Raw genomic sequence first — 16,773 nt, 5'->3', positions numbered from 1 at the left:
CATTGTCTTTATTAAATAGTTAATTTATAATAACATATTGTGCCTTCCCTCTGGAACGCAGGCAGAAGCTTAGCAAATATGCTAGGCTGCCATTTCACACAAGGCATTACTGCTGTCATGTCATGGCACCACATACCTGTTGCCTTCCTCCCCCACAGGAAGTGAAACTGGGAGGCAACAAGGGGCCCAGTATAACTCTGACTTTGAGTTCTGGGTTGATAGCTTGAGTAGCACTGCAGCGTTCGGACAACACTCTCAACCCTAGACAGACAATGTGTCGCCCCTTTTTATAACGACCCAAAAATGACAGACTAGCAGGAGGGGAAGGCCTGCAGTATTATAGTGGGTGGATCTATCTTACATTTTTTATTAATCTCATTCATCCAGCGACTAAAATGTGTTGCCGTTGCACATGAGCATACATCAATTCGTTTAGGCCCTGGATAGGCTTTATGGATGCTGTCATTAATGTTTTATTTTACATTTTATAGGTTTAATTATTAATTCTGGGATGGGAAATAGACCTCCTAATTATTTTTGTCATTTTTGGGGTGGAAATATTGCCAATGCCAGTGCCCATATAAATGACCCAAGTCACTGGGTGCATGTGGGCAGACAGGTGAGGGTGGCCCAGTCACACCAAGGGGAACAAACCAAGGACTTTGCTCCTGCTGTATCAATTTTTCACTATGATGTAGATGTTCATCAATTGAGTTACCATTTTGTTTGAAAAAGGAAAATTGAGGTCAAACCAATACTCAAATGAATAGGGAAGTACATGAATGGAGAGATGACACCGTAAGAAAGAGATTCTGGAGAGTTAGAACGATGAGAACTCCCGCTGGTTGAGTATTACGGCACGACGCATCACAGAGGCAACTCAACAGTGAGCGGTGCAGCTTCGATTGCACACATTGCACTGCTTAACATGCACTGATTATGGGCTGCTCTGACTATACTTTGCTCCCTCTTTCTCTTGATGCTGCTTTGTAATCTGTAAATGCATTGTACAGGAATGACAATATCTATAGCCATCTTTACCCCACTGTCATTAAATCCTCCTTGTCCTGAAGACCCTTCTGACGTTAAACTTACACCAAACTACTTTTGAAAGGATTTTGATAGTTTTATCTTTGCCAGCAATTAAATGCACAAGTCGTCATGGGGCCTTTATATGAAACCTGTAAAGCCCAATATCTTTAATGACTTGTGGCCAACACATATTATATAGGAGGCGTGTGGCGCAGTGGATAGAGCGTTGGTGTTCGGATCTAGGGAGCACAGGTTCAAACCCCACTGCAGTTAGCATGTCGTTGTGTCCCTGCAAGACACTTCACCCCAACTTGCTCCTGTGGGGATTGCCCACAGTATTGAGTAAGTAAGTCGCTTTGGATAAAAGCGTCTAATATGTGACATGTAATGTAAACTCACAGCCATATTGTCCTTTGGATATTTGTCATTCGAACCATGTAAACATTAAAATGGCTCGTTAGAAGCAAAAGCAAGCAAAGCTTTAACATTAATATATGTAGCAGCTATCTCTCTATCCACACATTTCTCTATTTATTGATTTATTGATTTGAGCGGATTTTGAGATTGCACAATGCCATGTAACACGCATGTACTATAACTGCCGATGCACATTATGCATTTTTGAAAGCCATTTTCCCTCTTTCTGAGAATGCTTTCCACACAGCATGGCCTAATTCTTTTGTTTAAACACAAAGTTTTTGAAAGCGGATCAATTTTATCTCAGATCGAGCAAAGAGTCATTCTCTCAGCGAGTGCATTGCGAAGGAAGAAGTGACTTTTAGGCCTCTAATTGTATTTGGAACATGGTTCTAAAACCACTTTCTTTTAGCATTTTGCATCAGACACAATATTTTACAGTGTGCACGCTGTACAGCTCACATTTAAGAATCACTGTCATCACGAGTCAGCCTGTGAAGGTTGTGCACACACTGAGAGAATCGTGCTCTGCAGCTCCTCCCTGTCTGTCTGATGAGGAGGGAATATGGCTCCATAAAACGAGTCTGTCAAAGACATGCATGCTCAGCTGTCTGCCTGAGAGCTGCTGATCGGCCTGCCTAGCACTGGTAGTGAGCGGCTCAATGTGTGCTGAGCTGTTTAATAGCTATGATAAATCTACGGTAAATCATTGGATTGGATTGCTAGAAAAGTATAGCTCTTGGGATGGTGGTGGTAATTATTATACTTCAATTTATTTTATTTTACTGCTATAGTATTAATATATTGTTTGATTCAGTTATTGTAAACAATCCGTACAAATTCAGTATTGAATGTCTAAGGTTGGGGTGGTAGAAATGGACACTACATAATGGTATGGCAAACCCTTGTGATTCATTTATTTATGACATTTAGGCTTTACAAAGTAAATTTGTAGACACATCCACACATATATGTCCTCCAAATATTATAAACTGTAGTTATCACTATCATCTGCTCTCATAATTATTTCATGTTATTCAGTCAAAGACAAATTATAAAGAAGCATTTAACTTGGGTATGTATGTACCTGAGTGTAGGCTTTATGTATATGTGTATATTTATTAAAAATACTAGGATAAAATATGTGAACTGTAAGTTGCTATTATAATTAGCATAACATTAACTCAATATACAGTATGTCTGTTTTTTATAAAGTATTTTAAGCAACTGTCATGCAAATGTGCTACAATACTCTTTAGTATAAAACACAGCACACTACATATCAATGGCATGTATTGCAATATAATACTACTATTCTACCATCCAGAAACATAAGACAGTTTTCTGAGTTGCTCCCAAATGATTATGTTTTACATACAAAGTCTACAGGCTGTACATTTTACATCATAAACATTCTTAACGTTTTTTTAAATCATAATTTTTCTTGGTGTAAGTGTGTGCATGTGTGTGCTTGAGTATCCCTTAAGCACTTCTAGCCGCATGCTTCGACAGATCAAAGAGCATCCCAGAGTCACATCAGTGCTGCTCTAATTAGAAAGGGACTGATACAGCTCCCTCCCTTTATTCCCCACGTCAGTATGTATGTATATCACAGTGCTGTGCAGTACTACATTAAATCCTAATAGATTTTAAAATGCTACTCCTAACATCACCTTTAACAAAGGGTTGAACAGCTTTAAGTACTCAGTGTAACGCCATAACAGTATGTAGTGTCTTGTCGGAGGGGTTGAAAGAGATGCGTTTGATTCCTGGTTCTCATGTTATATCCTGTCTTCCCTGCTCTCGTCTAGGTGGTAGTCAACGCCTTGGTGGGTGCCATCCCTTCCATTATGAATGTGTTGCTGGTTTGCCTCATCTTTTGGCTGATTTTCAGTATCATGGGGGTCAACTTGTTTGCGGGCAAGTACTACTACTGTTGGAATCATACAGCTGAGGAGTACTTTCCTGTGGACGTGGTCAACAACAAGACCCAGTGTGAGGCCCTCATTAGTCAAAACTTTACCGAGGTCAGGTGGAGGAACGTCAAGATCAACTTTGACAATGTGGGCGCCGGATACCTCGCCCTGCTGCAAGTGGTGAGAGTGTCACTCCTCCTGGCTTCTCTCTCTTACCCCATTTCTTATTTCATGCTAACACACTTTCTTTTTCAAATGTTCCTATGCACCTTCTTCGCCTGAGTCTGTTGTTACTTTAAGTTCAGTTTGCGTTAATAGTACTCTGAGGCGTTCTGTCGTTGTTCATTTTGTATAGTGTGTTTGTTATTTCTCCATGCCCGTTTTCTTCATCTACTTGTTTCTTTTCATGCACAAGCTGTTCCACAGGACAGGCATCAGTTTCGGTTTGAGTTTTTTTTATTACAAAATACAACATTGGGTTTCTACATATATATTTATTCCTGTATCTCTTTTGAAAGGCCACATTCAAAGGTTGGATGGACATTATGTACGCGGCTGTGGATTCGAGAAATGTATGTTCATTGCTTTTTCAATAAATATGAATGCATATTTCTCTCTCTGTATGCCATACTTTTAACGAACTTTAAGGAAGTGTTTGACATTTTTGCTGATCAAATCAGGCTTCTCATTGACTCAAGGAATTTAATAACATTGTGCTTCCTTACAAGGTGGAAGACCAGCCCAGCTATGAAGTCAACATCTACATGTACATCTACTTTGTCGTTTTCATCATTTTTGGCTCCTTCTTCACCCTGAACCTCTTCATTGGTGTTATCATTGACAACTTCAACCAGCAGAAGAAAAAGATAAGACCCGTTCTGTTTTAACACCATTTTTGCTTTAGGAGTTCTCATTAAAGTGTCATGAATGTGATTATAACACAACCTTTTTTTATCCCTTTACTTTGGAGGCCAGGATATATTCATGACAGAAGAACAGAAAAAATATTACAATGCCATGAAGAAACTTGGGTCCAAAAAGCCACAGAAACCTATTCCTCGACCACAGGTAAGTAAGGGTTTTCCTCTGGGTTATTCCTTTTGTGATCAGATTACTCAATGATGATGCTTTTGGTTGAATCTTCAGTTAATTTCACTTCATCCCTCTTTGTGTCCTATGTGCTTGTAGAACCCGGTCCAAGGCATGGTGTTTGACTTTGTGACACAGCAAGTCTTTGACATCTCCATCATGATCCTCATCTGCCTCAACATGGTCACCATGATGGTGGAAACTGACGATCAGTCAGATGAAACAGAGAATGTCCTCTACTGGGTCAACTTCATCTTTATTTTCGTCTTCACCACGGAGTTCCTGCTAAAACTGTTTGCCCTTCGCCACTATTACTTCACCAATGGCTGGAATATCTTTGACGTGGTGGTTGTCATCCTGTCTATTGTTGGTGAGTAAGGAAGATGGAAGACGCAAAGCAATTCATAAGTAGATTGAGAGTCCGTTGCATTCTCATGGTCATCTATTTCCCTCTTCTTTTCTCCCAGGTATGTTCCTGGCTGATATCATTGAGAAGTATTTTGTGTCACCGACCCTGTTCAGGGTGATCAGGTTGGCCCGTATCGGCCGTATCCTCCGTCTGATCAAAAGTGCTAAGGGTATTCGGACTTTGCTGTTTGCTCTGATGATGTCACTGCCGGCCCTGTTCAACATTGGCCTACTGCTTTTTCTGGTCATGTTCATCTTCTCCATATTCGGAATGTCCAACTTTGGCTACGTAAGACACGGAGCGGGAGTTGATGACTTGTACAACTTTGAGACTTTTGGCAACAGTATGATCATTCTGTTCATGATCACCACGTCAGCTGGATGGGACGGACTGCTGCTGCCAATCCTCAACTATCCACCAGACTGTGATCCACTTTTGGAGAACCCTGGTACATCCGTGAAGGGCGACTGTGGAAACCCCTCAGTAGGAATCTTCTTTTTTGTAATGTATATCATAATTTCTTTCCTGATTGTGGTCAACATGTACATTGCCATCATCCTGGAGAACTTCAGCGTAGCCACAGAGGAAAGTGCTGATCCGCTCAGTGAAGACGACTTTGAGACCTTCTACGAGATCTGGGAGAAGTTTGACCCCACTGCCTCGCAATTTATTACTTTTGCCAAGCTGGCTGACTTTGCTGACACACTTGAGCACCCACTTCGTGTGCCAAAGCCCAACGCTATAGAACTAATTGCCATGGACCTGCCCATGGTGAGTGGCGATCGCATTCACTGCCTGGACATCCTGTTTGCCTTCACAAAGCGAGTGCTGGGTGACAGTGGTGAGTTGGACATGCTGAGGCAACAGATGGAGGAGCGTTTTGTGGCAGCCAACCCCTCGAAGGTGTCGTATGAACCCATCACCACCACGCTTCGCCGCAAACAGGAGGATGTCTCTGCCAGAATTATCCAGAATGCCTACCGCATCCACCTCATCCGGCGAGGTATCATCTTCAAGCGCCGTACTTTTTCTAACAATAAGTATGAGAATGGAGGGACCAACCAAGAGAAGAAGGAGAGCACACCATCTACAGCCTCTCTGCCTTCCTACGACAGCGTGACCAAACCTGACAAGGAGAAGCAGGACGAAAACAAGGAGGAGTGGGCCAGAAAAGAGAAGGACAAAAACCAAAAAGATGAGTGGGAATCTAAGTGTTAGGGTTCAGTGACTCTCAAAGTCCATTAAACACACCAAGACGAGATTCTGAGCCCAGACTCAACAAATGTAGAAAAAGGGATAATTTGCTAGTAAGAAAAAAAAACATAAAAAAACGTTTACAGACTGAATACTGCCGAGGCAATGTGGTTTCTTATGTCGTCATAGACAGCTGAACCAAACACAATCAGTTTACCATGAAATGTTGCTGCATAGTGACCAAGTTCATAGAAATGAGCAACAAACACAAAATGACTTGCAGTGTGCTGGCCGATCACACTCACCTTTTGGGACCAACTGCCACGGCACAGATATCTCTGCTAGATTATCGAAGAATTGCAAATTCCCTGCCACCACCTGAGTGTGGACCCCCGCAGCAACGCTCCAATGCTACGGGACTGGATCATACAGATCCAACTAGAACTGTGTTAGCAGTCTAAAGGAGGCTCTGTAAACCACTGTTTCTCATCTTTACCAAGAAGAAAACAATAATCATCCTAGAAAATTCAGCTAGGAAGGAAACACTAGCGACAGTGGGGGAAACCCAGAACCGTAGACAAAGATTTTGTTTTTGTTTGTTTGTGCTGAGTGAACTTGCATCTTAACATTATTTGAGCAGCAAAAAAAAATAACATTAAGCCCATGTCACTCGTCTTTTCATCTCCTGTTTGTTATAATGACATTGAAAAATAAATGTTCTACATGGGCTTTCACACTGACTGGGTAGGGGATCATTAGTCATTGTTTTGACTTGAGCTGAAGGAGCCTTGCTCAGGCCGAGTTCCAGATGATTAATAATTATTGTGCTCGTTCAATGCATAGAAATGACTTGCATGAAGGCATGTTTTGATCAGGAATCATGCATGAGTAATCATAGTCCACAAGACACACATTCTCAGACCACTGCAGTGGCTAGACTTTAGTTTAAGGATGTCCACTGGGGAATTGATTATAACTTAAAAATTATGATTTGGGATATAAAATATTGAGGGAATGATAGTCATACATTCCTGCCCTTCATTATTTTGTCTTTAATACGTGATAGATATTTACTTCAGCCCTTCATTAAAAGTGCAGGTGAATGAAGAATGTAAGCACTCAGAGGCAAAGTCTCAGTGAGATCAGCCAACAACACAAACTAGAAAATAGTTTTTTTTGCTGCTCTGAATTTTTGTAGTGTTGAAAATGTGAATATGAGGAAGCAGATAATCCTTCCGATGAGGATGCACAGATTTGGAGAGCCATGCCAGTTTCCCTGAATCAACTCTGGGGCTAACATCTCTTTGTTTACTTACATCCATCATACAGTCACTCTCCTACTTACCTGTGGTCCCTGTTACGGCAATGAGAGCAGGTGAATGTCACGCCAAGTAATCCATAGCTGGCACCAGAAAGGGTCTGGTGCTCAAGTGTCAAAAGGTATTCCCTCTACTGCTGTAGTTCCAGAAGTAGGGACAGAAATATGGTTTTATTTTTTATTTCCCCTTTCGATACTGTTTTTATTGGGTTTTTTGGGCTAGTGAAAACTGAAAAACACATTTTGATAGATACATGTACATTGGACAGTAATCTTACTGTTTCCTTCATTTCAAGTTCCTATTTTGTACTCCGTCGGACCCACATCAGAATTTTTCAGTGTGGGATGTTTTAGGTAATGCTTTTCGGACAATTTGAGTTGCCAGCTTTAGATAAAAAAAAAGCCTTGAAGTCCTTCTCTCTTGTGATGCAATCATTCTCAGAAAAAGGATTTGATTAGTGCGAGTGACACTGACCATCTGAAACAGCAGAGTGAGCAGAGAATTGTCACAAGGACAAGCCTTGTCGTGCCTAGCATGAATGGAAGGTGGTTTGGACTGTAGAATTAAATGGAATTTGTCTGATATTTCAGGGAGGTGGATGAGTGATAAATAACACAAACTTGGACCAATACATAAGTAGAGCCCCTCCCTTCAGGGTTTTAGACTGACTGCCATGAGGACAAGAAAGAAATGGAAGAGCTGAAGAAGTGAATATTGTTTGGTCTGAGTCAGAGTGCTGAAAGTCCCATGTTTGTCAGTGTATCATTGTGCTTTTGTGGGACCTCTTAAACACTGTGTGGTGTTGGACCCAGGCTCGCACCATCTTTTCACATACCTGCAGGCTTTTAAAGTACTATCACCCGCTTCAAAAACAACTAACCAGAGATGGAGGTAGTAAAGCGAACACTCGCCAAGATTTAACATCAGCAGGCCTCACATCAACGCAGCTATGTTGTATAATGAGCTTGTGGGTGTTTTTCATAAAAATAAAACCTGAGGCTTTGTCAAGTGGTAGACAAGACACAACTGCCTACTTAGGTGTTCCTGCCATTTATTTTCTACACAGGAGTGATGGTCCTATTTATAATTGGATGACTGGACATATATCTGGCATCCTTTGTCACACCACTAATGCCATTTGGTGTGTTTAACACTGCCTGTACCTGAACCCCCTGTCTGTAACAATAACTGAAGTCTGTTTACAATATGAGGTCTCCAAATCAGTCTGGCTGCTGCACACTGAAACCAAATACATTCCCAATGAGAACCACACGAGAAGTGAGTAATGTCATCCAATGTATCCACGTTCATCTTGGATGTAATGTTTTAGAATGATACATTCACACTTGAAAAAAACAACAACAAAAAAAAAACAAGCATAAAAAGACAACAAATAAAACACAAAAACCTATATATGTACAGTGCAGGCTATGATGTAAATGGCACAATCGCTGAAAAGAACAAACTTTTTGAGAGAAACTATAAATATTGTATTATATTCTTTTATTTTATCGGCATGCTTTGTTGTGTTTTTTGTAAATATGGAATTAAAAAAAATGTTACTACTAATAATCAAAAAATGAATAATAACAATAATATAGAATGGCTTCCAGCTATGCCCTTTGTCACATTTGTTACCTTTTTGGATTTTTTGAGACACTTTTCACTTTGTTGACGGAAATTGAATGAAATATAGATATTATATAATACAAAAGATATATACATGTATACATATATGTCTATATGTAGATACATAAAACAGAAGAACACTGTCACATTTGATTTATGTGCAACACGTTCAGTGGATGTCTAAAAACTGGTTGTTTCCAGCACCCTTCTATGTTGGGTGATAGCTCATGTGCGATGTTACTGGAGCTGCTTGCCATGGATTGTAGCCTGATCATGATGAAAGGATAATGTTCCCAGCACATTTCTCACTTACTGTCATATCTCTCCCTTTCACCGAGTATACAGGACACACCCACAGTCACGGACACTAAAACACACACAGGTGACTCCTTACTGCCAACCAATGTTACCAATGATCTCCCTGAGACGGTACCTACGCCCAGGGCCTTTTCCCATACCCACACATCAGTGCCATTACAGGTCAACATGCATACAACCATGTACTTGCTTCTCATCCTCACATTTATTTTTGTTGAATGGTTTGTTTCTAATGTTCCACTCAATGGCTTGTGCCTTTTTCTGCTTTTTCTGCAAATTTGGATGTCAATTCCACACTGAAAAAAAAAGAAACGGTCCAAACTGTGGAGGGTGGAGGTTTGGGGGTGAGCACAACATTTATCAGGGATGTCGAGTCAGAACTACTGCCGGAGGATCATCCAGAGACAACCCACTTCATCTTAATATTCAACAGTGTGTGATGTTAACAGAAAACAGCTAAATGTCCTGTTCTTAGTGCTATGTGTGTCACCCACTTGGCTTGTGAAAAAGCAGCTTGCCTTCTATATTTCCGTTTTATTTCTTCAATATTTCTGTTTCCATCTGAAATTTATTTTTGTATCAATATTTGACAATATTCTTTTTTAGCATGGTTTATTATGGGCGTTTTTTTTTCTTTTTGCTGAAAAATTAAATAGTGCTTTTCAAACTGTTGTTATCATTTGACACTGTGATAAAGGAGGATATACAGTACTGATCGTGTGTTGCACAACCACTTGGACTCATGGTAAGAATATATGAAAGATTGTCTTCATTTGAGCACAAACCTTTTTATTACCAATAAAGCAGCCTTCCAGTTACGAATCGTGTGTTGGTTTTCCATTCTCCTTCAGGCTCTTTTCAGATTCAGTGTGTCCACTTTAAGTAATGGTCACCATTTTGTGCAGATTATTTAACTTTTGTGGTGATGTATGAGGACCCAAGTGGATTACAAAACATCCTGTGAAAGGGAGCTGAGTGGTGCTGTGGTAACGGGGTCATGAAAGGCAGCCTTTTAAGTGTAATGGACTTATTACATTTGTTAAGAGCGCTGTGTGAACATCCCACTCACAGGCAGAAGATGGACTACTGTAGCCCCATTTGTATGCAGTCCATCTGTACCGTGATGCTCTTGTTTGTGGTCCACCATAAAGTAAATAGCCTAGAGATGATATTACATTCATTGCCCTCGTAACCTCAAAACCTCACTAGATCAGGGCTGAGATGTTGGGGAATATTGATATGTTATTGCTTCTCAGGGAGGAGAAGGGTAAGAAACCCTTTTTGGAGAGTGGGTGGAATTGTAATGTAAATGATGCATCGAGTTTTCACCAAACAATGAATTGATGGCAAATTCTCCATGGACTACCCTTCCTTTCTCTCCTCCCTTTCCCTTTGGTCCCATTACAAAATGCTGTCTCCCTGGCTCCTTTCCTTCCCTCAAGTCACGTGGAGTCTTTTCGACTTCCCCTCCTCCCCCGCCTTTCCTCCGTCCCCCTGGATTTTTAGTATGATATTTTCAAATGTCCCTCTCTGTTATCTATCATCTACACATGTTGGCAATGGGAACATGCGCCTTATTGACAATCGACCCTCTACAACTCGTGTCACTGCCTGTCATGCTCCAGGATGTGAGAGTGCAGTGAGGTGGAGAGGAGAGAGAGAATCGGGAAGGGAGGGGGGAGGTAAGGAAAAGAGAAGGCAAAGGGAGGTGGTGGTGCACTGCAGTGCAGATAAATTAATGCAGCAGTCGAGGCTGAGTCAGCAGCACCCTCCCAGTTGTTCTGCCTCCATGACTTTTAGCCTATGCACGGCTCCCTGGAGACTGCTCCTACGCGCATACAAAAAAATCCCACCAAAAAAAGGCATTTCATCCCAAAATTAGGCTCGTTTACGACGAGGTAAAGAGCCAACGGGAGCATGTGCGCTGCAGAGAAGCTGTCTGCCTCGGTGCTGGAGGTGGAGCCGGGAACAGCGAACATCCTCTGCCCGGCTCTGAGGCTCCTCGTCTGGGGTCGGATGATAAGATGACAGCGCTGTTTGTCGTGAAGCTAAACACAGCCATAATATATGTTTTTAGTGTGAGGAGCAGCTCGACCTAATTCGTAGACAGCCACACCTACACTCCCCCTCAGCTCGCCTTGCTCTCATCCGCCCTTCCTCTGAAGCATGTTGCCCACCATAGACTGTATAGCAGGGGTCTTCAACTAAAATTCAACGAGGTCCAGTTAGAGAAAATCTCCCCATGCAAAGGTCCGGAACATCAACATGTCTAACTTGCTTCATGAATTAGTGTGATATATATTGAAGTGACCTGTGTAATATCTTGGATATTAACAGACAACGGAACAGTTGGTTATTTAACAGGACTCTTTATTGCTGCCTCCGGTGGTTCTCTCGCCACCCCCACTTACTGTAACTGTCGTAAACATGCCGTAACGTATATATGACAACTCCCCTTGTAGTCAGTTAACAATACTATGACATCTCCCTTTTTCCCTTTTAACAATATAACACATATCAATAACTTAGATATCTTTCTTTAACAATATCAACACATCAATAACTATGACATCTCTCCTTTTTTTCTCTTTTTTGTTTTTACAATATCAACACCCTTTTTTGTTGTTATTGAACTGTCCCCTCACAGGTCAAGTCTCTGCACAGGTCTAACAGGTCTACCAGACCTGGTTTGGATCAGTCCATCAGTGTTCCTTGTTGGACCAGGCGAGCCATGTTCTGGGCTCATCTGAATGTCTGGTGTGTTATTCCTGGGATTTGTGTCGTCGTTCGCTGGAGGCCCCGCGACGGGCACCGCTTGGAGATGTCGACGGTTACGTCTGTACAGAGCACCCTGCTCCGTCTCGATGAGATAAGACCTCTGTGTAACACTCTCACCTGCCACTACTGCAGGTGTGGACCAGGTCTTTTGATTGTCCAGTCTGGTGAGAACATGGTCTCCTCGCTGCAGTGGTGTGAGCTCTCTCACGCCATGGCGCTTGTTATAGTAGAAGGCCTGTTTGCTCTTCTCCGCAGCATCTCGAGCTCTGATGTGATGTCTGCTCGGCCACTTTGGTTGCAGGTTCTTGGCCAGAGTGGGCAGCGTCGTCCTGATCTTCCTGCCCATTAGGAGCTCTGCCGGACTGACACCCGTACTGCTGTGTGGAGAAGAACGGTAAACCATTAAAGCAAGTAGGGGGTCCTTTTGTCTCAGAATCCCCTTTGCCATTTGGACTGCACGTTCAGCATAACCGTTTCCTTGTGGGTTGTGGGGACTAGAGGTTGTGTGCGTAAAGTCCATGTCACAGGCAAAGCCTCTGAAGACATCGCTGCTGAACTGCGGTCCGTTGTCACTGACAACCTGCTCCGGTATTCCGTGCCGGGCAAACGTGGCTCTCAGCTTCAAGATCACATGTGCACTAGTCGTGGTAGGCATGTGGAGTATCTCCAGGTATCTAGAGTAGTAGTCAGCTATGACTAGGTAACTCTCTCTCTCATGTTCACATAAAACTATGCCAATTCTCTTCCACGGCCTGTCTGGGAGAGGTGTTGACAGGAGAGGCTCTCTGTTCTGTGCTCTCCTCTGCTCACGACAGTACATGCAGTTCTCGACTTTGTGTGTGATCTGTGTGGCTATGCCAGGCCACCACACCGAAGTGTTGGCCCTGTCTCTGCACTTGTTAAGACCTTGATCGCCCTCATGTATGTGTTCTAGTATCTCTGACCTCAATCTCCCTGGTATCACTATTCTACTCCCTCTGGTCACTACCCCATCATGCATAGACAGTTCGTTCCTAACGGGAAAGTACTCCCTAACACAGGTGTTTATGTGTGCTAGGTGTTCAGGCCACCCCGCTTGTATGTACCTGATCACTTCTTGGAGCTGCTCGTCCGCTGCCGTCTCCGCGCGGATGCTGTCTATCTTTTTCGGCGATGCTGGAATGCTGCTCATCACAGCTGCTACGTAACACTCCACGTCTGTGTCTCTACTGAGCTCCTTATCTTCCTGTGGGCTCCTGGACAGTGTGTCTGCCACCACCAGGGTTTTCCCCGGCGCATACTCAGCCTCCGGGTTGAACCTCATCAACCGCATGAGGAGTCGCTGGCAGCGGAGTGGCACATTGTCGAGATCCCTGGAGTTCATCAGTGGGATGAGGGGTTTGTGATCCGTAATCAGTTTGAATGCTGGTAGGCCGTAGAGATACATCTGAAACCTCTCACACGCCCACACGCTCGCCAGGCACTCCTTCTCTATCTGAGCGTACCTGGTTTCAGCGTCGCTCAGTCGCCTTGAGCAGTATGCTACCGGTCTCCAGTCCTCGCCATGGAGCTGCAGCAGGACACCGCCTATCCCATAACTGCTTGCGTCTGCTGAGACCACTGTGCTCCTGGTAACATCATAGTACACCAGGGTAGGTGACGTTGTGAGGAGCTCTTTAACTCGCTCAAAGGCTGTTTGTTGCGCCGGACCCCACATCCACACTGAGTCTGCTTTTAACAGTGCATATAGTGGCTGGCCCACTGTGGCGAGGTCTGGAATATATTTCCCCAGGTAGTTGATCATGCCGAGTGCTCTCTTTAGTTCCTGCACGTTTTCTGGTGGTTCAAGTTTTCTGACTGCAGACACTTTGGCCGGTTCGGGTCGTACACCATCTTTGTTGATCACCTGACCCAGGAAGTGCAGCTCCTCCTTTCTCAGCACACACTTCTCATTGTTCAGCTTCAGGCCTGCAGACTCCAGCCGATCCAGAACCTTCTGCAGCCGCTCATCATGTTCGCTGGTGTTGCTGCCATGGATGATGATGTCGTCCATGTAGACGGCAACGCCATCCAGCCCTTCCAGCGTTTCTACCATCTTCCTCTGAAATATCTCAGGTGCGCTGCTTATCCCAAAGGGAAGACGTTTAAAACAGTACCTTCCGTACGGCGTGATGAAGGTGGTCAACCTCTGGCTGTCTTTGTCCAGTGGGATCTGCCAGAACCCTGACGCTGCGTCAAGTGATGAGAAGACTGTGGAGCCGCTGAGCTGAGCTATCATCCCCTCTGATGTCGGCAAGATGAATCTCTCCCTTTTGACAGCCTTATTAAGCTTCTTTAAGTCCACACAGATGCGTGTTTTTCCAGACTTTTTCTGGACTGGCACCATGGGTGCGCACCACTCTGTTGGGTCAGTCACGGCTTCAATGATGTCGTTGGCTTCCATCCTCTCCAACTGTCACAGTCTTAAGGAGAACCCAAATGCAGCACTCGAGAAACCAAGGAGAATTGGTAATATCCTTTATTGGAGATTCCACTGGATCGGAGGAATACCAACCAGGCAGTATAACGCACCGGAGGACAGCGGGCAGAAGGTGAGTCAGGGACAGGCAGAGGGTCAGGGAGTAAGCGAGGCGGTCAGCGTAGATACAGGCAGGGTCGGATAACAGGCCAGGCAGGATAGTCGAGGGACAGGCAGGATCAGGAAACAGGCAGAGCAGGCAGGTCGGGGACAGGCAGGGTCGGAACCGGGTAGGCAATCTAGTTTTGAACGCGGGAGAGACAAGCATGAGGCAAAGTACAATCTGGCAAAGAGTGTGTGTCAGGTGCGGGTTTAAATACTGGCAGAAGCTAATGGGTGCAGAAGAGAAAGAGAGTGAGTTAACGAGTGGGTGTGGAAAACAGGTGAGACAGGTGAATGGAAAACTACTGGTGAATGATGGAGCAGACTATGACAGAACCCCCCCCCCTTAATGGACGGCTCCTGACGTCCCTAAATGCTAATCTACAGATGAAGGTGGGAGGTGGGATTAGTACTCATCTGAAAAAGTTCTTTCCGCCTCCCTCTCCTGCCCCCTGTGGGAATCTGCATCCTCATCAGAAGCTTGCCCCTCGCTGTCCTCCTCTGACGAGCTGACGGTAAGAGGAGAGACTCTCCCTGTGTCTCTGCCCGTCGACGTGACGGTCTTAGACGGTTGCTCGGGATTACGCCGATGGAACTCCCTGATGAGCCGGGGGTCCAACACATGACGAGCTGGAACCCAACACCTCTCCTCAGGGCCGTAACCCTTCCAGTCCACCAGGTACTGGACTCCTCTCCCTCTGCGACGGGAACGAAGAAGTCGTCGGAGAGTGTACGTAGGCCCGCCGTCAATCATCCGGGGGGGTGGTGGGGGAGGGATCGCAGGAACCAAGGCACTCTCTCGGACAGGTTTGTTCCTGGAAACGTGGAAGGTGGGATGGATCCGCAGAGTCCGAGGCAGTCTTAGCCTTACTGCTGCGGGATTGATTATTCTGACAATCTCAAACGGTCCAATGAATTTAGGTGCAAGTTTCCTTGAATCCACCCGTAAAGGAATATCCCGGGAGGAAAGCCATACCTTTTGGCCCACCTGGTAGACAGGTGCTTCAGAACGTCGGCGGTTGGCAGAGGAGGCGTACCGGTTGGCCGAACAGACGAGAGTTCTCCGGGCTTGATTCCAGGTCTGTCGACAACGACGGATGAAAGCCTGGACGGACGGACAGGTAACCTCCCTCTCCAGGGCCGGAAACAGAGGGGGTTGAAGCCCGTAAGCACACTGAAATGGGGACAGCTTGGTGGCCGAACTGACCAGAGTGTTGTGGGCGTACTCGACCCAGAGCAGCTGTTTAGCCCAGGCTGCTGGGTTCTTGGAGACTATACATCGTAAGGTTGTCTCCATCTCCTGGTTCTTTCTTTCTGTCTGACCGTTGGACTGCGGATGGAAACCGGATGACAGACTGACCGTGGCCCCAAGGAGCGTGCAGAATTCCCTCCAGAACACCGAGGTAAATTGAGGACCACGATCGGAAACCACATCAGTAGGCAGCCCATGGAGCCGGAACACATGGAGCAGGACCAGCTCTGCCGTCTCTTTAGCTGAGGGGAGCTTGGGTATCGGCACAAAATGAGCCATCTTACTGAATCGGTCTACCACCGTCAAGATGGCAGTGTGTCCGTTGGACGGTGGCAGACCAGTAACAAAGTCCAAAGAAATGTGAGACCAGGGGCGATGAGGGATAGGCAGAGGTCGTAGGAGACCAGCAGGAGCTTGGTGAGAAGACTTGTTCTGATTGCAAACGGGGCAGGCATTAACAAATTCCCTGGTGTCCTCCTTAAGTGTTGCCCACCAGAACCTTTGCTGGACTACCTCCCATGTGCGTTGGATCCCAGGATGGCAGGTGAGTCTGGAGTTATGAGCCAACTGGAGAACATCAGACCTCAATGTCTGCGGAACGAACAGGCGGTTCGGAGGACAGGCACTGGGTCCCGGCTGGTCCTGCTGGGCAGCCTTGACCCTCTCCTCCACCTCCCAGATGAGGGCGGCGACGAGCTGAGAAGTCGGAAGGATGGTGTCCAAGCCCCTGGGAATGTTACCTCCCTCTCCAAACTGACGAGAAAGAGCGTCAGCCTTAATGTTCCGAGAACCAGGGCGGTAGGAGAGGGAGAAATTGAACC

The 16,773-nt window shown here is 44.9% G+C and overlaps 1 protein-coding gene across 5 annotated transcripts in view; it reads left to right on the top strand.

Annotated features, from left to right (window-relative positions):
- The window catches only part of scn8aa (sodium channel, voltage gated, type VIII, alpha subunit a), a 45,181-nt gene extending 35,049 nt beyond the window's left edge, over nt 1-10,132 (top strand). For all 5 annotated transcript variants that reach the window (XM_034086506.2, XM_034086501.2, XM_034086507.2 and 2 more), the window contains exons 22-27: nt 3,261-3,545; nt 3,884-3,937; nt 4,094-4,231; nt 4,329-4,433; nt 4,554-4,824; nt 4,922-10,132. In XM_034086506.2, the coding sequence (XP_033942397.1) occupies nt 3,261-3,545; nt 3,884-3,937; nt 4,094-4,231; nt 4,329-4,433; nt 4,554-4,824; nt 4,922-6,081 (2,013 nt within the window). In that variant the 3' untranslated portion in view covers nt 6,082-10,132. The remainder of the gene's footprint in view (nt 1-3,260; nt 3,546-3,883; nt 3,938-4,093; nt 4,232-4,328; nt 4,434-4,553; nt 4,825-4,921) is intronic.
- The last annotated feature ends 6,641 nt before the right edge of the window (nt 10,133-16,773 follow it).

This window comes from Pseudochaenichthys georgianus, chromosome 7 (assembly GCF_902827115.2).
Source record: "Pseudochaenichthys georgianus chromosome 7, fPseGeo1.2, whole genome shotgun sequence".
In the NCBI taxonomy this organism is placed as follows: Eukaryota; Metazoa; Chordata; class Actinopteri; order Perciformes; family Channichthyidae; genus Pseudochaenichthys; species Pseudochaenichthys georgianus.
This window is presented reverse-complemented; position numbering and strand designations above follow the sequence as displayed.